General features: G+C 47.9%; 1 protein-coding gene across 1 annotated transcript; it reads left to right on the forward strand.

Annotated features, from left to right (window-relative positions):
* The first annotated feature begins 4643 nt into the window (after window positions 1-4643).
* On the forward strand, window positions 4644-23507 carry Tnfrsf13b (TNF receptor superfamily member 13B). Its single transcript, XM_050163760.1, has 5 exons — window positions 4644-4672; window positions 13923-14049; window positions 15966-16211; window positions 21785-21964; window positions 22370-23507. Exons 2-5 carry the CDS (start codon window positions 13944-13946, stop codon window positions 22582-22584), a joined length of 747 nt encoding a protein of 248 aa, XP_050019717.1. The 5' UTR covers window positions 4644-4672; window positions 13923-13943; the 3' UTR covers window positions 22585-23507.
* Window positions 23508-25959: the final 2452 nt, after the last annotated feature.

Consider the following 25959-nt stretch of genomic DNA (forward strand, 5'->3'; position numbering starts at 1 on the left):
CATGGAGACGCCTAGTATGTTGGTTTCTTTTCTCATCATTGTGAAGAACCAGATGGAAGCAACTTATAGGAGACAGGCTTTATTTAGTTGTTGATTTCCTAATTTTAACTCCTGGTGAGGGTTCTGCTACTTCACAGCCTGTGATAGGGTGGGCAGAGTGGGGAGAAAAGAGAGACAGGGAGGGCCAGGCTCCCAACAGCCCAGCTTCCTTCCATAGGCCCCATCTCCTCTGGGGTCCACCACCTCCCAGCAGCTTCTCAGGCCCCAGACCATATTTTCAGCACCTGGATCTTTCAGGGGTATCAAGATAAACTACAATACAGATCAAAGAAGAGATGGAAGATTGAAAATAACAGAAAATACTTTCTCAACCTTCCTTCAATACGGTGCCTCATGTTGTAGTGACTCCCAATCGTAAAATTATTTTGTTGCTACTTCATAACTGTAATTTTGCTACTGTTATGAATTGTAAACATCTGATATGCAGGATATCTGATGTGACCCCTGTGAAAGGGTCATTCAATCCCTTCCAAGGGGCATTAGGACCCACAGGTTGAAGATCACTGCTTTAGACAAGACTGGGAGACAGAGGTGACATTCAGCAGGAGGGCACAGATGGACACAGCCGAAGAGACTCCATGAGCAGGTGGAGGCCCCATGGTTGACTGGGCTCCCATCTCCGCTATGCTCTGCCTTCTGAAATTTTCACAATAAAACGTAATCAGGAAAAAAAATGTTAAAGTTAAAAGAGTGTCCAGCTCCTCCCATAAGAAGCTGGGGACTTAATATAATAATAAATAGTGATAATAAAGAGCCTACTGTCTGCTTCTTCAAGTTGGGATTTGCCCAGGTGGGATGTCTAGCCCTACTGGAAAGTGGTCATGGATGGTTCGTGTATAAATTGCGGTCTTGACGAGGGCTTCAGATCTAGCTTTGAAAATGTCCCTTTCAAAAATAAAAAAATCCCTTTCGGGACACTTGCTTATCTCAGAACCTACACAGAGGATATTATCAAATAGCGTGCCTCAACACAGGGAGGAGAGGGGAGGTAGGTCAGAGCTAGCTGCCACCTTGAGTCTGTGGGTTCAAACCCCACCACGTGCACAAGCAAAGTTGGACAATAATATTGGGCAACATTGCCATTGATGAGGCAGTTCCACAGAGGCAATCAAGACCTTCAGTGAGATGGTGTACAGCCCAACAGACTGAAGAAAAGGAGCAGAGCTGGGGCCGCAGCAAGCCCCACCGTCCCTTTGAGAGTGCAGAGACTGAGTCACACGGGAAACACTGCACCTGAGCTGTCCCAGCCAGCATGATGTAAGCAAAGGGTGCCATGCGATGGTCACAGCCCCCAGAGGCACTGCTGTGGGGCTGGGCTCAGCTAAAAATGTTGGAAATGGCACGCTGCGGTGTTTAGATGGTCTGGGGTTTGCTCTCTGGACCAGTCCCAACTGCCTACGCCTTTTAATCGTTGGACCCCGCTAGCGTAAACGAACTAGCTCTCAATCTTTGCAGTGTGCAAAGTGTCTTTGCTCCGAGTTCTAAAACTTAGGCCATGTGACTCACAGTGAGAAGCCGGTGGTGCCCCTGGAGACAGCACAGAAAAGTCTGGTTTCAGAATGAGGTTTGGAAACTGCCAGCACTATTCTGAGAGAGCACATGTGCACTGGAGCGTCAGCCAGTGGTGGCCGGACGTGACTGAAGGGACCCTTCCCTTCTTCCCTGCCGTCTCCCAGAGAACCTGGGCTTTGTTTGGCCGGCGCTTATGCACAGAGCATTGTAAGTGTTGGCAAAGATGGCATGCGAGACTCAGGACAGCCATTCAGTTTACACATCCCAGCTCCAGTGGCAGAAGGCCCAGCAACCCCAGACAGTTTCCCCACACAGGCCCAGGCCCCAGACAGCCCTCAGTGAGGCAGTAGAGTCCAGCTCCAACAGGCTCAGATCGGTGAGGAGGGGAAATGGCCCAGAAATTTCATAAACCCCAAGCTTGCCCTGTTCCCATATGGAGACAGAATGTTCCTGGCAATGGGTTCCACCTGTCACTCCTTTGTCCCAGCTGTGGTTTTACTACTGTTCATTAACACTAGCTATGCTGGGTGATGGTGGAGCATGCATTTAATCCCAGCACTCGGGAGGCAGAGGCAGGCGGATCTCTGTGAGTTCGAGACCAGCCTGGTCTACAGAGCTAGTTCCAGGACAGGCTCCAAAGCCACAGAGAAACCCTGTCTCGAAAAACCAAAAATAAATAAATAAATAAATAAATAAATAAATAAATAAATAAATAACACTAGCTATGAAAACCTGCCATGTAGGACTGGGGTTCCCTCAAACACCACCCTTTAGCCCATCTGTCATATATCACATTCCTAGGCACATCATTCTGGGAAAACAGCATCAGAGTATGTGTACATGTGTATGTATGTACACGCATGTATGTGCATGTATGTATATGTGCATGTGTATTCATGTGCCCCCACAGCTGCTGGTGCTTCTCCTTTGACCTCTGAACCCTGGCTATGCAGCCATCCTCCACTGGATGGGCAGTGCATTGCTGCCAGCCTCCTGTTGCCATTCATGAGCTTCCAGTGACGGACTTTCCTGGTCTCAAGGGTCAGTATTGGGTAGATTGTCCCCCAAAATGGCTCTGGGCAGCCACAAGCTCCAGCAGGATGCTCTTATCTCCTAGATCACCTGCAGCCTGTCTCGGGGTCATGCTCGGAGATTGACCCTGATGGGTGACATTGGTTGACATTGTTCAGTTTCCTTCCTTCCTTCCTTCCTTCCTTCCTTCCTTCCTTCCTTCCTTCCTTCCTTCCTTCCTTCCTTCCTCCCTTCCCTTCCCTCCTTCTCTCCCTTCCCTTCCCTTCCCTTCCCTTCCCTTCCCTTCCCTTCCCTTCCCTTCCCTCCTTCTCTGTCTCCCTCTTCCTGTGTCTTTTTTCACCCTTTTGTCCTGGATATTGAGCCCAGGGCCTTGTGAATGCCAAGCACCACCACCCTTACCCCCACCCCAGTTTCCAGACTGTATTTCCCCCCACCCATGCTCTCCAGGGTCTCACTATACAGCCCAGGCTGGCTGGGGCTCATGGTCTCCTACTTTAGCCTCTTATGCACTGGGATCGCTATATGTGCCATTTTGTTTCTCAGAGCTGAGGATGAACCCCAGAGCCCTACCCGTGCCTGGGCGCCGAGCCACGCTGCAGCTCTCCTCTGGCCATTTCGAGCTACATAACGAATGACTGTGAACCTTAGCCTGCTACACAACAGAACCACAGAACCACCCAGCTGAAACGGGGACCTTCTGACCAAGCTGTCCCTGTCCTCCTGCCCATCACCCTCCATAGCCTCTGATGACTTGATTTTCTCTGGAGTTGTAAGATTCCTGTGCTCTGTATTCCATACAGGAGTGAGAATACATATGGCTTTGTCTCTCCAGGATTGACTTCTTTTTCTATTTAAATACTTTCAATTTTTAATTTTTACATGTATAGGTGTCTTGTCTGCATGTGTATCTGTGCATCCCATGTGTATCTGGGGTCCATGGAGCCCATAAGAGGGTATTAGATCCCCTGGAACTGGAGTCACAGATATTTGTGAGCTACCATGTGGGTGCTGGGAGTTGAACCTGGCTCTTCAAAGGAGGTCTTAATCACTGGGCCTTCACTCTAGGCCATGAATTCTTCTTCTTCTTCTGTTTTTTTTTCTTTCTTTTCTTTCCCTTTTTCTTTCTTTCTTTTATTCAAGGCACTGTTTGTCTACATAACCCAGGCTGTTCTGGAACTAGCTCTGTAGACCAGGCTAGCCTCGAACTTGGAGATCTAAGTGCTGGGGTGAAAGGCGTGAGTCATCACATCCAGCCTGAGGGTCTCCAGTTCCGTTCATGTTGGGTGACACAAATGGCGGGATTTCCTTCTCTTTTGAGGATGGATAGAATCCCGCTGTTTACACACACTCTGGTTCTTATCCACTCATCCACTGATGATGTGAAGATTGATTCTATATCTGGGCTCCTATGAACAGTACTGCCATGGACTTGGGAGAGCAATTGTTGGGCTTTCTTTCCCTGCAGGATCCTGAAGACCTGGGAATGCATAGAAATGAAGTCACAACACAGGATCATCAGGGCTGTGGCATTGATTTTCCTGTGTAGCTTGTTGGCAGAGTCATGCTGTGCTGAGAACTTGCTGTAGGAATAGGCACCTAATGGCCTGAGCAGTCACAGATGGCTTTCTGGTCCAGGTGTGGTGGAGCACACCTACAATCCCAACAGTCTTGAACCTGAGACAGAATTTTGAGTTCAAGTTAGTTCTGGGCGACAAGAGCTGTTTGGGCAGCCTAGCCTGGAGAGTGGGCAGTGAACAGGAACCAGGCCCCTGAGAGGTGGGCCAGGGACAATCCAGAAGTGCCCAAGTCCTGTCGTCTCACAGCCAGGTCAGGCTAAGCCCCCCCCCCCCGTGCTGAGCCGACAGGATCAGGTCACCCACCTGAACTCCGTAGACTGAGGCGCAGGCGCAGGTCAGCAGGGTGGCTTATTTACATGCCCAGGTCGAGGGGAAAACCCAGGAAGTGTGGCCTAGGCCTAACAAAATCTCAGGCTAATAATAAACGGCCTGAGTAATGAGTAGCGTGGGCCAGGACAGGCAGGAGGCTGGAGCAGTGGCACAGGAGCGTGGTGAGTAGCCAGCTGTGGTGGGTGAGGGCCAAGGAGGTGTTCTGGGGGCTGGGGATCCAGCAGTGTCACCCCAGGTACAAGCCAGGGCTACCCAACTTTGGGACAGCCCCGTTCCTGTACACAGGAGAGGTCCCCAGGTTCAGGTTTTGCGTGCCAGGGGTTATGGGTCAGCCAGACATATAGGGGCCTTCTTTTTTTGCACCCGCGTGCTCCAGGTTTTCTCCTAGGGCGGCTGGATGACTTCGAATCTGGTAGATATGAGACGCCCCAGGAGTCGGCGCTCACATCTCTGTCCCCACTTAGCTGTCGTGGATTTCTAAGAATCTTAAACAGCACAGGTGTTGAGCAAGAAGTGCCTATGGTGTCCTCGGTGGCTAAGTTCAGCCCAGGTCCTTTGGGGGCCCACGAGAGAGACTGGGTTCTGTGTTTCAACCTCTCCCTGTCCCCATTCTGCCTTCTCGTTTTCTTTGACGATTGTTGACAGAGCAGGCCTGTTTACACGTTGCGCTCCTGGAGTCTTAAGGGGTTTCCTCTAAGACTCCTCATCAGGAAGGACTCGCTGCTCACGGCGGCTCTACCTGTCCGCACACCCAGACTCGGCTCAGGCAGGCCCTTGCTAAAAATTTCCTCTCTGTCCAGCAACCATGTCCACCAAGGACGCCAAGACATAAGTTTCTCAGAGAAACCCATGGGGCAGTAACCAGGGCCACCTTGACCAAAGAGGAAATGCCAACGGACCTGGGACCAGGAGTTAGGGATCAGCTAGAATGTGCTAGAACCCACAGCAACTTCGGTGCTGCGGTGAAGGTTAATACCGGTCAAGAGTTCAAGTTACCGCTGGTCATACACTTGCCTTGGCCTCGGATGAGCCGCTTCTCTTCAACTACAAAATGGTTCTCAAAACCACGAACCTGTTTTCCACCTTTCAGAGCCTCTTGAAGAGTCACAAACAAAGGCTCTGGGAAGTTAAAAATAACAGCAACAAAAAATTTTCCCAACTTAAAAATATTTTAATATTTCTTATATTTGTGCCACCATGAAATAGGTATCTATCCTTTCTGCTCTTAGTTCCTCTATATCAAAAGCTAAGACCATTTCACATGAAATTAAAAATAGAAAACCACTGGCCAGGTGCAGTGGTGCACTTCTTTAATCCCAGCACTCAGGAGGCAGAAGTAAGTGGATCTCTGTGAGTTTGAGGCCAGCTTGGTCTACATAGTGAGTTTTAGGACAGCCAGGGTTACATACATAGTAAGACCCTAGCTTGAAAAAAAAAAAAAAACCAATGACAATGTTAATAATAATAATAGAAAGCCATTAAAATGAAAGTAACCACCTTATTTTTTTTAAAAAAAATTGTTTTGCTCAAATAGAAACATGTTTTGCATGAAAACGAAATAAACCACAAGTACTTGGTTTAATACAAAAAGTTGTAGCTTGGCCCTCACCGTGTTCTTAAAACTGCCCAGGTGTTTCATCCTAATGGCCGCATGGGACTGCTTGCTCACGGTAGCCTCTGACTGGCATCAAGGAAGACTAGAGTCTTTCCTTCCTCTTTCAAGGTATTCACAATAGCAGCCAAACATGTGTGTCCAGTTTTCAAAAGGTGGGAACTGACGGATGCGAGAGTTCAAAGTTGCCTTCCTTGATGCCTGGAGTGAGGGGTGAAGAAATCCATCAGTTTGGAGCATGGGACAGAAGCACCTGTGGCTGCGATTTGCCCGCTTTGCCCATCTTAGCGAGTGACCTCACGTTCCTTGGTAAAGGTGCCCGCAGTACCACACTAGATACACTAGGTCTTTCTGTGTGATGCAAGCAGCTGTCTTAGGTTTCAGACTCATCTGTCACAGCGGTCTTCCAAGGAGCAGCACTGGCCGTCACGTCGGGAAGCCTTTAGGAACTGGAAGTCCTGCTGACTCTTGGGCTTCGGGGTACAGGAGAGCTTCTGTGTTGGTCTGAGCCCAGTGTACAGGTCTGGTTTCTGAGAGCAATTTCCCCTTCCCTGCTATTCACCAGTAGAGCTGTCTTCTCCAGCCTCCTTGCTGCCTGGACCGCCGTCATCCTTGGGGGGTCTTTTGCCCATCCTAGGGGCTGGGTGGTGCTTCTGGACTTTACATAGATGTGGGTGGCGGGTGAGAAAGAAGGGTGGACAGCATTTGCCCTCTGTCAACCTGCGTCTCCCTATCTGACCCAGTGGCTGTGGTGGCTCCAGACCTTTAGTGGGTCATGGAGTCTCTCAAGGTGGCCTGGGCATCTAACCCACTCCACAGGGAGACCAGTAGCTCCACTTAAAGCAAATGATTTTGTGATTTTTGTGTCACAGTTGCGTAGCCACCACAATACCCCCAAAAGAAACCCTGTCAACCTTCCCTTCTCCCACCTCCAGCCTCAGACGACAACTAATCCATCCCCCATCTCTGGAGCTTTGAGTATCTGGGCTGTTTCGTAATCAGCATTGTCGCTCAGTGTATGCCGTGTCTTCAATTCCCTCTAGTTCATGTGTTTTCACAGGTCACCCATGGAATATCGCGTTTTAGGGATAGACTGCATTTCTTATCCATCCATTGGATGACCTCATTTGGGTGGCTGCTAGTCTCTGCAGACAGCGGACAATGCTTTTGTGAAAGTGTGTTTAGATATTGGGTGGATCCATTCTTTAGGATAGTCAGCTGTCTAGATGAGGAATCGCTGGCTGGCACGGTGACTCTGGTGAATGCCTTAGCTTGCCAAGGCACTTGACAAAGTGGCCACAACACAGAAACACTGTCAAATCCCATTTAATGCACAGGGTCCTCAGTGACTGTCCTTGTCCCCTGTCTTCTCACTGTAGCCGCCCCAGAAGGAGATAGAGACTCTCGCTGGTTCAGTTTGTTTTTCTCCAGTGCTGAGCTGGGCATCTTTCTCTGAGTTTGTTGCTCTTCATGTGTATTTTTGGGGAAATGTCTATTTAACTCTTTAGCCCATTTTTTTTTTAAGTTTCAAAGACATAACCCTTGGTCTTTGATCAGTTTTGTTTTTTAGTGGCATTGGTTAAAGATTTAACTTCATTTTTTTTTGCATGTGTCTATCCAGCATTCTCTTCAAGACTGATTGCAAAACATCTAAAATGTACGACATTCTAATCTGAACCATAGCCATTGTTCATTGAAAGACTGGGTTTTGCCCCATTGTATGCTCATGATAGGCCTGTGAAGAAGCCATCTGCTCGTGCCTACAAAGGTTTGTTTGTGCTCCCCATCCGGCTGCACTGGCCAGACCCCTGTCACCCCTGTCCACACTGGTGCTACACGGCTGGCTGTGGCAGCTCTGTGCTGTTTATAGCCAGGAAGTATGAGTCCTCTAGCTTCTCCATTCCTTTTAAGATTATTTTGACTGCTCAGTTTCTTGAAATTCCATTTGATCTTTTAGGTTAACCTTTTCTGTTTTTTAAAAGTTGTTAGGATTCTGTTGTCGACTATATGATTAGTAAATTGTTTAGGGCCATATTATAGCCTTCTTAAGTCTTCCAGTCTGTGGACACAGGTGTCTTTTGACTTATTTATGTAATTTCTTTCCATGGTATTCTATAGATTTTGGCATACACTTCTTTTACTTCATTGGTTAAATTTCCTAAGTATTTTATTTCTTTTTGTGTTATTATAAGTTATTGTTCCTTAATTTCCTTTAAGATTGTTCTTTGCAAGTCTATGAAAATTCAATGGCTTTTGATTGTTGATTTTTTAAGAATCTTCTAACTATGTTTTTATCAGTTCTAACAGTTTTGTGGTCCTTTTTCCTATAAGATCACATCATCTGAGGACAGAGGTGGACTTACCTTTTCTCACTCCAATTTGGATACCTCTATTTAGTAGTATCATTATTACTTTGCCTAAGTGCCAGAGTTAGGGTAGCCCGTTACTCTAATTTCATCTGTAGCCAGCAACCAAGTCCACAGATACATGTTCACCAAGGATGCCAGTACATAAAGTTTCCCAGAGACTTAGATGAGGCTTTGGCCAAAGGCCACCTTGACCCAAAAGAAAATACCACAGGACTTGGGACTGGGAGTTGGGAATGAGGCCGAATGTGTAGTTGACCCAGTACCATGCTGAGCAGAAGAGGGCAAGGGGTACAGTTTTGTCTCATTCCTGATCTTACATAAAAACTTTTTAGTTTTTCCCCATAAGCACGTTATTGTCTGCAAAATCTTTTGCCTATGGCCTTTCTTATGCAAAAGTTTTGTTTTTAACCCTAGTTTGTCACACCTGGTATTTTCTTTTTTTTTTTTTAATATTTATTTATTTATTTATTATGTATACAATATTCTGTCTTTATGTCTGCAGGCCAGAAGAGGGCACCAAACCCCATTACAGATGGTTGTGAGCCACCATGTGGTTGCTGGGAATTGAACTCAGTACCTTTGGAAGAGCAGGCAATGCTCTTAACCTCTGAGCCATCTCTCCAGCCCACACCTGGTATTTTCTTGTTTTTGTTTTGTTTAATCAGAAAAGGTGGTGAATTCTTCAGAGGCCTTTTCTGCAACCTTTGAAATGACTGTATGGTTTCCTTCTTAATTCTATCAATGCTGTACACGGAACTGATGGTTTTTTGTAGACTGAATGCCTGCAGCCGTCTAGGAACAATCCCCTTTGATGGTGGTAACTAATGCAAGGCTGTTGGCTGTGCTGACATGTTGAGGAACTTGTACCTGTAGTCATGGACCTATCCGTCTGGGCTTTTTCTTTCAATGTCTCTTTGGGGCTTGCCAGACGACGTATTCTGTCTGATAATAATCGTGAGTTTGCGTCTGCTCTTGGAGCACTATGTGTATAAAGTGTCTTGCTCTGTGCTTTTACTTTAGATCTTCTGTGTCCTTTGATCTGAGTGCTGGGATTGGGGTGTGGCTAAGGAGGAGACCATCTAGTGCTCTAGTCCCTGGGCTCATCGGAAACACCACCACAAACAAAAACAAATCCTCTATAAATAGCATGTAGATGAATCTTGTGGGTTTGTGCAAATCTGACTGCCCATTTCCGCCTTTAAATAAGAGAGTTCAGATAGTTTATATGTAATACTTTTTCTGATAAAGATTTATTTCTGCTGTTTATATATTGCTTCCACTTTATTTATTTTGTGCATGGATGTATGTATGTGTGGGAACTTCTGTGCCACGAACAGTAGGTGGAGATCGGAAGACTTTTTGTGGGAGCTGATTGTCTCCTACTATATGGGGTCAGGTGATTGAGCTCAGGTTGTCAGGATTGGTAGTAGACACCTATACCCACTGAGTCATGGCACTGCCCACCCTCCTTTATGTAGATTTTTTATTTATTTTCTTAGCGATTATCTTAAAGAGTAAAATTAACAAATTGATCTTGTGATACCTTAATTTGAATATCTACTTAGTTTCATTAATATGCAAAACTCTGTTCCTAAAACTCTCTGCCCTTTTCCTTTTATGTTGCTATTGTTACATATTTTCTCTTTGAACACTGAATGACTATTAACATAGGTTTTTAATAATTGTTTTATGTGCTGTCTATTAAATTATGTAGGAAAACAGGAATTTCAACTCATAACAAGAATGCAATAATTCTTGCCTTTATAAAAGTTTATCTTGGCTGACCTCGTGGGACAAGCCCATGATCCCAGGTACCAAGAAGCTGAGGCAGCAAGATTGCAAGTTTAAGGCCCTCTCTTGGCTAGAGACGGGATTCAAGGACTACCTGGGCCAATTAAACAAGGCCTTGTCTCAAAGTAAAACAAAAGAGCTGGAGATGTTGCTCACTGGAAGAGTGTGTGCTTGGCACCTAGGAAAGCCTAGGTTCAGTCCTTAGTACCACATGCACTTGTGGGCACACACAAGCATACATACATACATACATACATACATACATACATACACACACAGAGACATACAGACAGACATACAGGCAGACAGACGAACACACACACACACACACACACACACACATTAATTTACAACCCAGGCATGGTGGCTGGTACATTCCTTTCCAGCATGCAGGAGGCAGAGACAGTGAGTTTGAGGTCAGCCTGGCCTACATAGAGAGTTCCAGGCCAGCTAGACCTACATAAGGAGACCTTGTCTCAAGAAAGAAAACAGAGGTTGGAGATACAGTTCAGCAGTTAAGAGCATTCGTTACTCTGCAAGAAGACTGGGCTTCAGGACCCACATGGCAACTCACAGCTTTTGGTAACTTCAGTTGCAGGGGCTCTGCAGGCATCAGGCATGCACATAGACACACCTACAGGCAAAATGCCCATATACATAAAAAGAAAGCAAAATAAAGCTAGTGTTTTCTGTGCAGGGACCTTTAGCAGTGTTCCCATCCTTTCTTGGGTTCAACAACACTGTCCAGTCACTTCCATTACAGTCAAGATCTCTGGCTGGTGGTGGCACACCCTTCATCCCAGCACTGGGTAGACAGAAGCAGGTGGATTAAGGACTCTCAGTAGCCTTTGGTACCAGCAATGTATTTCCTCAGATTTTGTTTTCTCATTTGTCTTCATTTCCCCTTCATTATTAAAAGGCAGTTTTGCTCAGGACACAACTTTGGGCTGACAGCTCTTTCCTTCCAGGCCTTTAGACCTTGTCCCATTCTTTCTCATCTCCATCAATTTTCCAGAAGGTCCCTTGTACATAACAAGTTGCCTTTCTTTTTCTTCCTAATGATGATGATGTTGTTGATGTGTATGGGGGTGGGGAGAGAGAGACTGTACATATATGTGAGGGCCCAGGTGCCATCGCAGGCATGTGGAGGTCGGAGGACGACTTGGCAGGATCAGTTATCTTCTTTAATTCCTACGGAGGTGCCAGAGGTCAGACTGAGGTTTCCAGGCTTGGGCAGTATAGGCATCTACCAGCTGGTCCATCTCCTGGCACACAGCTTATGTTTGTCTCATTACTTTCACAGTTCTCTTTATCCTCAGATTCTGTAATTTTATTGTAATGTTTCATGGCCCAGGTTTGAGGGTTTTTCTTTCCTTCCTCCTTCCCTCCATCCCCTCCTTCACTCCTTTCCTTCCCTCTCATCTCTCTCTCCTCTTTCCTTCCTCCCTTGCCTTTATGTATACTGGGCAAGTGCTCAAGCACTGAGCTGTATTCCGGCCTTTAAAATTGTTATTTATTTTATTTACCACTTTTAGTTTTGAGGTAGTCTTGCTAAGTTGGGGAGCCTGCCCCAGCCTCCCCAATGGCTGGATAGGCCTGCAGTAAGCCTGATGAGCTATGAGGCTGAGTATCTTCTCCAGTGCCTGTGGGTGATTCTGTCTTCTTTAGAGAAGTGTCTGCTAGCATTTTTTGTAAACCTTCGATAAGACTGAGGGTTCTTTGTTGAATAGTGAGCCACCTGAGTTCACCACAGTCTGGATGCTGGCTCTTATTGGTCCTTGTTGGGCTCCAGGTGAGCAGACATCCTCCTGCTCCAGTTCACACAGATTGAAACATAGCAAGAAAACTCCATGCAAAAGCAATCAAAACGATCTGAATATACCGCAAAGGAGCAGCAGCCATGGAGGGAAGAAGGCACTGGAGAGCCCCAGTTCAAGAGAAGGAGGAGTTTGGTTTCTTACGGACACGTCTCTGTTTTGATGGCTTAGATTAAGTGATATAAACATTTTTTTTCTATTGCATATGTCTCTTCCTATAATGCAACTGATTTTAATCATATGTGTGCCCAATTATGCATATACACAAACTGGTAAATAAGGGGTTGCTCCCTAAAAGTTGGATTGGCCTTGCTGTTCTTCCTATTGGTACATTAGGAATGTGTTTGAATAGGAAGTGAATTTGATGGTTGTTGGGGCAGAGCAACCTAAGTAATTCAGAGAGAGGTGTTGCTCCACACAGGCGGGGGTCTGAGGTTGGAAGGTGCCTTGTTTGAAGAGGGGTGGGTGTGTAGTGGCAGTTGGGCAGCCAGGAGACAGACTTGCCTAACCAAAACCAAGTTCCCTAGGACTAAATTATCCCTGTGTTTGCCTGCCTCAGTGACACCAGCACTGTGACTAGGGCCATCTTGCTCCAGTATAGCCAGGCTCCAGTGTGACTTAGTGTCGCTCTGCCCACTGTGACCTGGCATTGCTCTGCCTCACTGTGGTTGGGTATGCCCGTGGTGAACCTAAACAACGGTGGGAAGCAGCCACACCAATGAATGCCAAGGCCACAGTGAGGAGCAAGAAGTAGGTGCGTGGTAGTGGGAGACAGTAGGGTCCTTCTGAGGTCGTGCTCTGAGGCCAAGAAAGGAGGAGGAGGGTCACACGAGGCAAGTGGATTGCAGAGATGAAGGGGCCTTGGGCGGATGAGGCATCCTGTACTAGGGCTCAGTGATTAAGAGCACCTGCTGCTTTTGCAGAGGACCCAGGTTTGGTTTCAAGTACCAATAAAAAGCAGCCCATAATCACCTATATCATCAGTTATAGGAGATGCAACTCCCTCCCCCTCACCTCCACAGACACCGGGCATACATGTAGTATATATACATACATATATATATACACACACATAAAATTAAAATAAATAAATCTATTTTTAAAAGATACTTATTCACTCTGCATGAAGGTCTCCACACAGACCACTAGGCAGACAATGGTTGGTACCTAGGCACACACCTACACACATGCAGTCCAGCACACAAGTCTCACAGGCGTACAGGCCTACAGGCAGACATTCATAGACAAGCTGGAAAGGGTGAAGGCTAAAGCCTTTACTTCTGACCTCAAAGCATATTTGTAAAGAGTCACACAAAAATGAGATTCTGTCCAGGACAGTTAGAGAAGAGATGACATCATTGTTTGCTTCTGGGTTCCCCAGGCATCCAATGTCAGTCATTTTGTACTGACTCATAGACCCCGGTGTCTGACATTAGCCACCTCAGCCCGGGCTGGGTATCTAGATCAGTGCCAGGTTCTCGACACATAACCTGGTCCTTAGAGCCCTCTGTTTAGGCAGATGTCACGGAGGGTGAGGACATAAGCAGAGATCCTGGGGAGGAGGCCTAGGACACATGAAGAACAATGTGTGAACAGACAGGGTGTACCTCTGTTAGTGAGGGACCCTCGGAGAAGCCATTTTACAAATGGGAAATGGGGGGGGGGGAGAACCCAGCCCAGATCACAGCTGAGGGTGGAAGCCAGCTTTGTCTGCCCTCTGCCTGCTGAGACGGAGAACATCTCAGAGTGTGGCAGGAGAGGCCACCTGGGTTCTGCTTGGCCATCTGCTCTCTCTCTTAATGTTCCCTCTCTCCTTCCACAGGACAGGCGGCCAGGGCCGACTATGGCAAACTGCCCCAAAGAGCAGTACTGGGACTCCTTGACCAAAACCTGCATCTCCTGCGTCTCCTGCAGCCAGAGGAGCCAGCGCAGCTGTACAGACTTGTGCAGTGAGTTCTGAGCCATTCCCTTGCTTGCCCCAGAACCCCTCTGGCCCATCTGCAGCCAGGTGGAGGACAGGGATAGAGGGAGGAGATCTGCCATGTGGTCCATTTCCATTCAGCCTTTCAACTGTCTGTACACGTCCGTTCTTCCCTGCCTCGTGCCCTGGGCAACTGCCTACGCCCCTGTCTGAAAGCTTTTCCCAATCTTCCCTTCGCTTCTTTTCACTCAGCCTTCAGTGTCTTAGCATTCCTGGAGGACTTCTCTGTCACAAAGGAGGAACTAGTCCTCATCACGTAACCCTTCATCTCTATCTCCTTGAAATGTTTCTTCAAGTTTATTCTTTGGTCATTCGGTCAGTAAATACAATGTCTTTCCCCCTGCCTCCTCCTTTTCTGACAGGTCTACTGTGGGTCTCAGGCTAGTCTTGAACTTGAGATCTTCCTGCATCAGCCTCCTGAGTACTGGGATTACAGGCACGTAGCCCCTCCCCAGCTCTATTGTTGCTTTGAAACACTTTATTGTGGAAATTATCAAACACATAAATATGGGGATAGGTGAGCACAGCACACCCACCTGCACATCTTCGGAAATTATTAAGACTCTGCCTTTTCCTTTCCAATCTCGTTTTTTCCACTCAAGTATTTTTCAAATATTTACTGATTATCACTCGGTCTTAAAACTTAGCCTCTCTCTCTCTCTCTCTCTCTCTCTCTCTCTCTCTCTCTCTCTCTGTGTGTGTGTGTGTGTGTGTGCGTGTGTGAAGATAGTTTTGGTAGTTAGTTCTCTCCTTTCACCATGTGGGTCCTGGGGACCAAACTAGGTAATCAGTCTTATTGGCAAATACCTTTATCCACTGAGCAATCTTGTCCACACTGGTGGGCAAGATATTTAAATATTTAAAATATTTAAAGAAATCTAAAACTCCATTAGTCTTAAAGGGAGAAAGCTCGTGATTTGGAGGGAGGGTCTCAATCAATGTCCCTTGGCTCTTTATTTCTGGGTATGTGGTGAAGGCAGTTTATTGAGAAGCGAGTGGGTAGTATCTCCCCTTCCAGAGCGGACCTCCTCCAAGTAGGCTCTGCCCTGCTTTCCTGGCTGTGCAGCTGTGAATGGATCCGCTCACCCAGGAGATTAGCTTCCCTTCATCTGTTCTGCCCAGCGTCATTACCTGTGGAGGCTGCTGTGGTTCCCACGTGTTGCCAACAAATCACCACGGACTTTCCCAGCTCCCCTCCCCAGCTCTCCAAGGAGGGTTCTGGCATTTTCTCTTCTATTCCTTCCACTAACTTGAAGTGTGTTTCCCCTTCAGGAGATCTGAGAATGCAAAATAAACAATTTATATGACCATGTAATAATCTAGATGTTAATTTTAAAAGATACATAGAAGGGACTAGAGAGATGGAACCGCAGTTTAGAGCATTTGCTAATTTGCAGAGGACCCAGTCCTGCTCCTAGCACCCACACGGTGGCTCACAACCATCCCTAGGAGTCTCACACCCACTTCTGAACTCCACAGGCATAGGGCACTCGTGTGATGCAATGCATACATGCAGGCAAATCACTCAGGCACATAAAGTAAATAAATCTAAAAGATTTTAAATATATGTAGAAAACCACCACATTTGGAAACTAAGAAGTATGAGAAACTTATGGGTCATAGAAGAAACAACAACAATAAGAAACCAGATGCATCTTCAGCTAGGTACAAGAAGATACACATAAATATAGATATAAATATCCAAATGCGAATCATCTGGCTAGAGAGCACCCAGAGGGCCCAGCTGACCTGGAACTGCTGTTTTCACACTGAACCATATAGGGTCGGTTTGCTTCGTTCTGTCGCTTTGACATAGTTCTTCGTCAGACCCCAAGCTCCTGGAAGTCTCTAACACCCAGTAGCATTGTTCTTTGCATCTCCCAGAGTTCCTCAGTTGCCGCAGAGAGCATGGCAAGTACTACGACCATCTCCTGGGGGTCTGCATAAGCTGCAACTCCACCTGCACGCAGCACCCTCTGCAGTGTGCACACTTCTGTGAGAAAAAGGCCAGAAGCCAGATGAACCTCCAGCCCGAGCTCAGGAGACCACTGGCCGGGGAAGTGGAAGCCAGGCTAGGCAACTCAGGAAGGCACCAAGGAGCAGAACAAGGAGGCTTGCAGACAGGATCAGGTAAGCAGCCAGAGGTCAGCGCCTAAGGGATCCGAGGATCAGGATGGGGAGGAGGCCAGGCAGCAGGCTGCAAGAACGAGTGTCTTAGGTTCAAGAGGCCCAGGCTGGCGAATAGCCAGAAGCCAGGGAGGTCACTCCAGGGTAGGAAAATTATTGAGATGAAAATTTCAGAAGTCTCCGGGACATTTTGACGCACATACATGATGTATACTGCTCAAATCTGACACCCCAGGCACTGAACCAAGTCTTTGTAATGAAAATATTCCAAATCTCTTCAGATTTTCCCCTTGATTCTGTGCAGTACTGGGGCTGGACCCTGAGCCTCATGGTGCTATGGTCAAGCGGACAGCTGCTGAGCCAGGCACACATCCCTCTAGCGTCTGAGACCCCCAATACATTGGTGTGGCCTAACCAGCCTCCCAGGATTGTCCCTTTCTACCTAGCCGCTCTGAGCTTCTCATTTCATGGAATCAAACAGGGCCCAGCCCAGAGCAGGGTTGAAGAGAATGATTCCGTAGGGCCTGGTGTAGGCGGCAGACTTTTTTTTTTTTTTTTTTTTTGGTAAATGAAAGAATTAATCAGAGGGAAATGATGAAAACTCAGATAAACCTTCATGATGAAAAGTTGTTGATATTCATTGGTCTGAGAGGTGGTGCCCCAAGACCCAGAGGCACAGCTTCTGAACCTGCAGAGGAATGCAAATTGCGTGGTTTGGGGGCTGGCATAGCTAAGGGTACAGAAGAAAGAGCGGAGGGTATTGTCAGGGGCAGAACGAGGAAGTGAACTGCTTTTCGACATGATCTGTTTCTTGGAATGGCTGAGTGAAAGATAGGTCAGTTGCTTTTCTCTGACCCTCCAGGGGATTAGCTGCTTTATGGAAATTCCATGGTGGCAGATCTGGGACCTTGGGCTTCTTTTAGGGCGTCGCTTCTGCGTGAGTGGCAAGGGGGGAAATCTCCTTTAATCCCAGACCCTTTACATATGAGGGATGTAGGTGCTGTTTTCTATCTGGCTACTATCTGGTTGGGGGGAGCATTATCTGGGGGCTCTCAAGTCTGGGGTGACCCTAAAAGAAGCATTGTCTTTACTTCATCTTGTGTGGTGGAGCAGAGGAAGGCAATAATGCTATCTAGGAGAAACTGGGGGAAAAGTTGAAAAGACAGGATAACCTCTAAGTATGAGGATGTTAAGGAGGAAGGGGTGAGAGGGGAAGGGCCAGGATGGGCAGGAGCCAGGAGCCCACCCAGAGGAGGCTTGTTCCTGAGTTTTCTGTGTGGGGTCTTGAAGCAGTTTTGATCTGTTGGTGAAGAAGCAGCATTGTCCCTGGAGGAGCTGAAGGGTGTCGAGAGGATCTGGATGTAGGCTGTCCGCGAGCTGCAGAGACAGGGGGGTTGGCTGATGGAAAGAACCCCCCGTTTCTGCTGTCCTCCTTATAGTCCCTGGAAGAATGCCGAGTGACAAGAAGAGGGATGAGTTGGAAGGCCCTCTCTGCTCTTGTTTATGTAGGTGTAGAGACAGGATTAGAGTTCCATGGGTAGAAGGGGAATGGTGAGGTGGAGAGGCTAAGAGGAGAGATACCTGTTCAGCTACTGGACAAGCACACAGAGACATTTGTCCTGCAGCCCCCAAAGAGCCATGCTTTATAGGAAAAACAGGGACTAGAGTCAAGAATGGTTACTCGGTGTAGCATTCCCTCCGCAGGGCACTTTGGAAGAGCGTCCAGGGACATGGCAGTGAATGGCTTCAAGCTGACTAGGAAAACAAAGTTTATTTTAATTAATTGGTTCATTTTGAGCTAGGCAAAAGGTTCTGGTGTTGAGGAGACACTGGTAAGGTGAGGCAGGTTCTAGGAACCCACAGGCCGCAGAAGGGTCAGGTTTGAATGGGGACAGATCGTTAAGGATTTGATAGGATTTTCCTAGAGTAAGGAAGACAGGTTGTCCTCCTGTCCCCAGCAGTCTTAGGAACCAGAAGAGGATTCAGACAGATGGGTAGTGGAGGATAGCGCCAGGAGGCCTCTGTGAGGAAGTGCTTTGTGCCTGTGGAGCAAAGGTGGGGGGGTGGGTGAGCTGCACTGGAGGTTGGAAGGAACTGACAGGAGGGGTCGCAGGGAGGTGGGGTCTGCCAGCACATATGGGGGGGGGGCTGTGACGTCAGCTTGTTTCTGACTGGTAAGATGCCTTGAGCAGATGTTGGGGAGGAGCGAGTTTTCTAACGTCTCGCTAGAAGATGAGAGTACAAGCCCTTTAGGAAATCCCTCCCTACTGTTCCAAGGGTCCCCCAGTATCTTTCTGGGTGAAGCAGAAGCCTGAGGGTGGGGCAGGGCAAGCTTGATTAGCAGTTAGAGACTAATGAAGACACACCCAAAAGAGGGACAGAGGAGAAAACCTCTACAAGATAAAGGGGAGACTTTGGAGCCCCCAAATCCATCCTCTCCTCAAGAGCTAAGTTTTGGTTTTTAAGTTTTTGGAGGGTCTTTTTCTCCTAAGTTAGGGTCGGTCAATTTTGTTTTTGTTTTGTTTTGTGTGTTTGTTTTGTTTTTAAGCAGTGTACTTCTATCTAGTCCTGGCTTCCTAGAACTTGCTGTGTAGCTAGGCACACATCAAACTCGCAGAGATCCACCTGCCTCTGCTTCCCGAGTGCTGGGATTGAAGGTGTGTGCCACCATGATCAACAAGGATTGATTAGGATAGATTTGAACAAGGACAGGGTAGCTGATTGGCTCATAACTGTGGCCTCTCAATCTGGCTTTGAATCCATGTCGTAGGGCCAGTCCATCAGCAGGGGGCCCCACTGAGAAAAACCATTAGGCCTTTGTTTTAAGCTGCTAGGCTTTTGCCTCAGGTAAGGAAGAAGCTGGGCATCTTGGAAGTTCACCATCTTCACTACCTCATCTCAGCCCCTCTCTCTGTCTGCCTACCAGGGGGTCTGGCTAACTCTAGTCCCTCATCCCTCCACTCTCAGAGGTCCCCCAACTGCTGAGAGACTTGGAGGCTCAGACTGTTTAACGGCTTGTGGGCTGGCAAAGGGGTGATGTAGAATGGACGGCATTTAGAACCCCTCAGAGGAGGGTCCATCCAAGGGACCACAGTGTTTAACATCTGGCAAGGCTCTGGAACATCAGAGTGGTGAGAGTGTGTGTCCTTGGAGTGAGCTATGTGTGCACAGAGAATCCGCAGCACCAAGAGTGAGATCGCTAGTGTATCATAATTCTCACTGCGAGCCCAACTAAAATAGTTGGGCAGATTTGCCCTCATTAGGGGAAGTGGAGGGGCCAAAGATCACTTGGCAGGCTCTGTCGTAGGATCAGTGAGATGGATGGTTTCTTTGTTATCATCGCCCACTGTATGGTGTACATACATGGAGGAGACCACATTTAAGTTCAGAGGTCGGCCACTGGGTCTATTACAACTACGTGAAGAATGTTAAGAGGCAAAATTAAGGAGGAAAATGTCTCAAGGTCATGAGACAGTTTCGTTACTAAACAAAACATATGCCGAAGGACACAGTATCTGTACAATAAGCTGCTTGTTACATCAGACTCCAGATTGTATAAGGAGTGAATGCCTGAAAACTAGGAGAACTCGGTTAAAGTCAGCATCTAACTGACAACTTGAAGAAGAAATAGAACCGGGCGGGGGTGGTGCATGCCTTTAAATCCCAGCACTCAGGAGGCAGAAGCAGGTGAATCCTTGTGAGTTCGAGGCCAGCCTGGTCTACAAGGGCCAGTTCTAGAACAGCTAGGACTGTTACACAGGGAAACCCTGTCTCGAAAAAACGAAGAAGAAGAAGAAGAAGAAGAAGAAGAAGAAGAAGAAGAAGAAGAAGAAGAAGAAGAAGAAGAAGAAGAAGAAGAAGAAGAAGAAGAAGAAGAAGAAGAAGAAGAAGAAGAAGAAGAAGAGAGTCCAGATTGTCCACAATGTCTCATGAACACTACTACATGAGTATCCTGATTCATTTCCGCAAACCTGTCGGTGGGAGGTACAGAATGTCCAGCACAGACTGGTCAGTCCGTCGAGATAAGGCACAGATGAATGTCCCTGGGGGCCGGGTGAGGGAAGATGGGGAGGGAACATTAATGGGAGAGGGACAGGAAGTTTTTCATTGGAGACAGAAACAGTCTCAAATTAGGGGGTGGAGATGGTTGGTTGTGCAACATGGTTGTGAACGTGGTTAAAAAAGGAAAGGTACACAATTCACTCAGCGGTGAATGTGATGACTTACAGATTACTTCCCAGTACAAAGGTACTGACCCCCCTTTATCTTCTAGCCCCCCATCAAGGAACAGGAGAATTAAGGAAAGTCCAATACAAAAAGCACCTGGCACCCAGAATGGGCTGAGTTACCGCGGTGTTGCTATGCTTTCTCAGAGAGAAAACACTCCAGGCACTTAAGGGATCAATAAAGGGAAAACTGAGTAGTAGTGTGCGACTGATTCTGGCTAATGTACAAAAGGGAGCCGGCCCTGAACAGAAATACCCCCCTCTCCCCCAGCTTATATGGATTCAGGGCCCCAAGTCACACTTTGAGCAGTTATCCATTGTTCTACAGAGACAGAATTCCAAGATTTGGTTGTTTGGACAGATGGGGAGATTTACAGTGTAAAGTATTGTCATAGTTACCTGAGACAGATCAGCCTGCTTTTCCTAGGCAGCTGGGGTCCTCCTGCCTGCAGGCAGAATTCTGCTGGGCCTGATTAGAGGCACAGGATGAATTAACATTGCCCCCCCCCCGCCCTCACCCCTGCCTTCTAAACTGCCCGGAAGACGCAGTGTTCCGTTGTTAAACTTTACTTTTGTGGACTTAATGTTTTCTGAGCAAGTTTATTGATAACACCTTAATAAGTTTATTACTTCCACTTCTTCCTTCAAGGGAGTGGCTCCCCTCCCCCCTTTCCCTGGCACAGAGTATGTATGCCCTAGTGACTGCATTGCGGGACCCAGGGGATAGTTTGAGAGGAGCAATGAATGTCAGGAGCAGATAGCTTTGCCCTGGGACAAGGTCTTAGTCCCTCATTCAAAGCCCGAGGTTCAAGTCTTGAGCTGTGAAGTGTCCCACGCCCCCCACCCCTGCCATACCTGTGCCCGGGACTCCTTAGTCATCCCCCTGGTCCTGATGTCAAGTCCAGGCTCCCCGTGATGCTAGGAGAACTCATCCTCCTTGGACTGCCATCCTTGCAAACAAGAATGTGCACATCCATCCCTGGGTCTGTCTACTTCCAAAGCATATGGAGAAAACAGAACGGGCCAGCTCCAGAGAGGTCCAGCTTTAAGGTCTTGGAAAAATGTGCCATCTGTTTGGGGTGGGAGGAGCCAGTTCTCTCAATACTCAGCATACTCTCAATACTTGGGGCCAGGAAAGGAATCCTATGTCCTCACCAGCGATGAAGGCCTGGGGATGGCCATGTGTGTTGCTTGGGCCTAATGAGGTCAAAAGAAAGCCCATGATAGGGAGAGCACTTAGTCCTGGGATGAGGGAGGGTATCAGTAGCTACAGGCCTGAATATAACACTTTTGTGAGAAGGGGAAACTGGGGAGCGGGTGCACCCCTTGAACTCATGTTCTCTCTTGAAGCATCCACAGGACTGAGGGTGAGCAGCGACCAGTTGGCCCTTGTCTACTGCACACTGGGGCTTTGCCTCTGTGCCATCTTCTGCTGTTTCTTGGTGGCATTGGCCTGCTTCCTCCGGCGTAGAGAGCCGCTTCCTAAGCAGTGTTCAGGGCCACGTGTGTCCCAGGCAAAGTCTCCCCACCGTAAGTACAGAAAGCCAGGCCTCCTTCCCGGGCAAGCCCCAGCATACCTCTCCCCTTACCTACCCACCACTACCCCTCCTTCCGAGTGGACAGGTCCTGAGCCCACAGGAGAGAACTGGGCATCCTGAAGCATCTCAGCGAAGTCAGGTTCAAGCAGCAGGGCCAGGAGAAAGGGTGGGTGTCAGGTTGCTAGCTTCAGCTTTGACAGGCGATCCAGAAACGGGGGGCATCCAGGGGTGGGGGCTAGATGGTTTCTGGGTTCAGGGAGAAGTGAGCCCAGCCTTGACAGCCTGCTTGGGGGCACGCAGGACAAGAAGTCCTGGGGTGGCTGTAGAAACGCTGGGCTGCTGGACCAGGCAGTGTGGCACAGCCTCGGTGACCACGACACCCTCTCTGTCTCCTCAGGCCCCACGACAGAGGCTTGCAGTGAGGTGGCCTTGCCACCCCAGCCTGTCGAGACATGTAGCTTCTGCTTCCCGGAGCGCAGGTCGCCTACACAGGAGAGCACTCGCACGCTCGGGACTCTCGGCTTAGCAGGAACCGCTGCCCCGCAGCCCTGTGCGCGTGCATCGGTTGGCGTCGTGCGCGTGCCCATTGGAGATGCTGGTCCAGGAGCTTGACAGCCAGTGAAGAAGAAGACAATGAAGTGGATGGAGTGCAAGAGGAGGGGAGGGATGGAAAAGAGAAAGGAGGAAGAAGACAGGAGATAGGCAGCCTGGCTGCATCCACTCACAATGAAGCAACCACCCGTAGCGCCCACACCCCCAGTACCACCTGTGTCACGGTTTCCCAGACTTTAGGCAGAGCAGTGAACCTGTAAACTCCTCTTTAGTGGAGAACGATGGAGAGCGGCAGGCACCTGGAGCATCGTCCTCACAGTTCTTACAAAGAAGCGCCCTTCCCTAGGGCCTTAGGCAGATAACTGAGTGCAGTGTGTAGGTTTGTGAATAAAAGAATTTGTATGTGTGTGTGCAAATGCTGGGCCGTGTTGTGTGCATGTGTATCTGTATGAGTGGCATGTATATGTGCATGCACATGCATGTGTGTGAATTTGGTGTATGCAGGTAGTGTGTCCACATGTGCATGTGACCAATGTGATGTACCCAGGAAGGCGAGAGACTCCAGGTGAATGTCAGACGTCTAAAAGGATGATGGGTGTTTCCTGGACCTCACCACGAGTATGTTCAATTGCACCCTTTTTTAATGAGCACGTATACACTTATCCTTTTAGCTGCATTTAAACCTCCAGGTGCATAAAGCGTTTTCCCAGCAAGCTTAAGTGTGAAACTATATACAGTGAAATTTCACCCTCCCTACCTGGTACTTGGCAGACCTACCCGCAAGGGCACCCCTGCCCTCACCATCCACAGCTAGCAGGCTGTACAGGAGAAGGGCGTCCTTCACAGTATAACACTGATGACAGCTCTGGTAACATAAGGTGGCTGCCACAGAGTCTGGAAGCCTGCAGTCAAGGGGTCTGCAGAATTGGCTCTTCCTGAGGCTGCACACACCTAAGGCTGCACATACCTGAGGCTGTACATGCCCAAAGCTGCACATACCTGAGACTGCACACACCTGAGGCTGCACACACCTGAGGCTGCACACACCTGAGGTTGCACACATCTGAGGCTGCACATACCTGAGGCTGCACACACCTGAGGCTGCACATGTCTGAAGGTGCACATGCAAAATTTGTCTTTGGTTTCTCCTTGCCATTCTACACTCTGCCTTCTCTCTCCACTCTGTTTATTCTCCCTTTTAGATCTCATGTTATGATCCACCTAATGGCTTCATTTTGACTTCTCTGTCAAAACTCCAAATAAGGCCACATTCAAAGCACTAAGGGTTGGGATTTCAACATAATGAGTTTTGGGGGACAAATTCAACCCATGACGGAGACCCTGTGAGACCACCACTGCTTTATCTTTGTTGACAAATTGGCATCTAACAAGTTTTTGTCTGAGGCGTGTCTCACCAAGTACTAAGGCAGCCTGCATCAATAGCACGCCCACCATGATCAACTTCCTACAACAGGGTTGCTGGGAAGCCCCTGGCCCCTGCTACAGAGAGTCATGTGCTGACTGTGCGCTGAGGAACACACAGCACATGCTCAGAGACAGACATCAGTGCTCAGCTTGTCTGGGAGATGAACCTATTTCTAGTCTTTAAGATCTGTGGTTTTAAAATTCTGTTCATCCAAACCCAAGGGGCTGTGAGTGCAAAATGTTTCTGGGACTGAAGGCGAGAGGTGCCAGGACACTGGGTGCTGAGAGCCCAGTCTCGGCCTCAGTTGAAGACAATCTTAAGAGTATTTGGCCCACTTTTCAGTGGATCCTGTGTGTAATGTTGTTCCTTCTCTTTGTAAAGAAAGGGCTCTTTTGCCAACTTTATCTGTTTTGTTGGGTCAGCCTGAAGAATACAGCCTGATTCCACTTGCATGGTCCCTCTACCAACTTTTTTATTAGTATATATTAACTGAATAAAACCAGTTTTGCTGCAGCTTTTACAAGCTATACCATGTGCTTTGGTAGTCTCCCCAACCCCATAATCCTCTCATCTCCTTCTACTGGTCTTTTCTCTATATAATTCAGTACCTACCTCATTTCATGTCTTTAAAAAAATGTCTAGATTCTGTAAATGTGAGAAAATCTGGTGTTTGTTTTTCTTAACCGTATTCTCTTCAACACGATTTCTCATTGCAGCCATTGTCTTGAAGATGATAAAGTTTTATAAAAGGTGATAAAATTTTATTCTTAATTTACAACCTCTTCATTTCTCGATTTTTTTGGAACTTGTCCTGGAACTTACTTTGCAGACTAGGCTGGCCTCGAACTCACAGAGATCCGCCTACCTGTCTCCCGAGTGCTGGGATTAAAGGTGTGTACCACCACTGCTCGGCTTCATTTCTCGATTTTCTTATCTGGATTTCTGGACCAGCCTCCCTCAGCCTCTTTGATGATGCCTTTCTCCCCATCGTGGGAGGGTTCCTGCATAGGACCAGGTGTGCCAGACAGGGGTGTGCACCATGCGGTCTTCCTGTGGCTGCACCATAGGGCAGAAAGGGTCAGAGAAAGAACATCCTGGCCCTGAGAACAGAGCCAAGGAAGCACACCCTGCCCCTAACCAACTCAGGACTTGGAATCCAACCAATACCTGAGAACGAAGTCCAACCAATCTATGTGCTTTTCCCAAGTTCAGGACTTGGGGTCCTACCAATCCCCACCCAGTGCCTGTTCAGTTGGGAGCTGCCTTTTTTCACCCTGGCAGAAGCAGTCACCCTCCTGAATTCCTCCCTCCCAGTAATTTCTCGAGTGAGGTTTGTTATGCCCCGTGGCTATGCTATTCCCTGGCTCCCAATTCCATCAAACAGAGATGCTTCAGCAACCTCACTGGGAAAAGCCTCCCCTGCTGGAGCAGAGTCCTTACATTTTCATTAGGGAAACCTTTCCTGGAGCAAGGGCCTGTGATACTCTGCTGGGGAGCAGTCCCTGCTAGAACAGAGCTGTACCACTTGCGATGGGCTACCTTTCCCTTCAGGGCTGTAGGTTTCCCTGGCTTCCTACAGCCCGGGTACCTGTCTACCAGAGCTGTAACACTCTGCTGCACCCTCACACACCACCATTCTGCCAACTCTGCACCAGCCTGCCAGAGGCTTCTGTTCCCATCGCCTCACCTGCTAGCTGACTCAGGGAGAACTGGTAAGTGGAAGTGATGGGATGTCACGGCAGGCTTCATGCTGTAACTAGAAACCATTACGAAATGCTGGTGCCTCACAAGCCAGTGCAGCATCGTGTAGAGAACTCAGGTGATTATGAAACCTGATCACCATTAGAATTAGAAACTAACTCAAATTTGTTCTTATTTCTCTTATCTTAAAAAAAAATGATTTTTGTTTAAATGGGCTTTAAAAAACATTTGCTTTTTGTGGCTTTTACATCACACATCTCGATCCCATGCATCTCTCCGTCCCTTTGTTAAAGCCCTTTACACAGCTT

This window comes from Alexandromys fortis, unplaced genomic scaffold (genome assembly GCF_014885135.2).
Source record: "Alexandromys fortis isolate MF-2015 unplaced genomic scaffold, M_Fortis_MF-2015_v1.1 scaffold_149, whole genome shotgun sequence".
In the NCBI taxonomy this organism is placed as follows: Eukaryota; Metazoa; Chordata; class Mammalia; order Rodentia; family Cricetidae; genus Alexandromys; species Alexandromys fortis.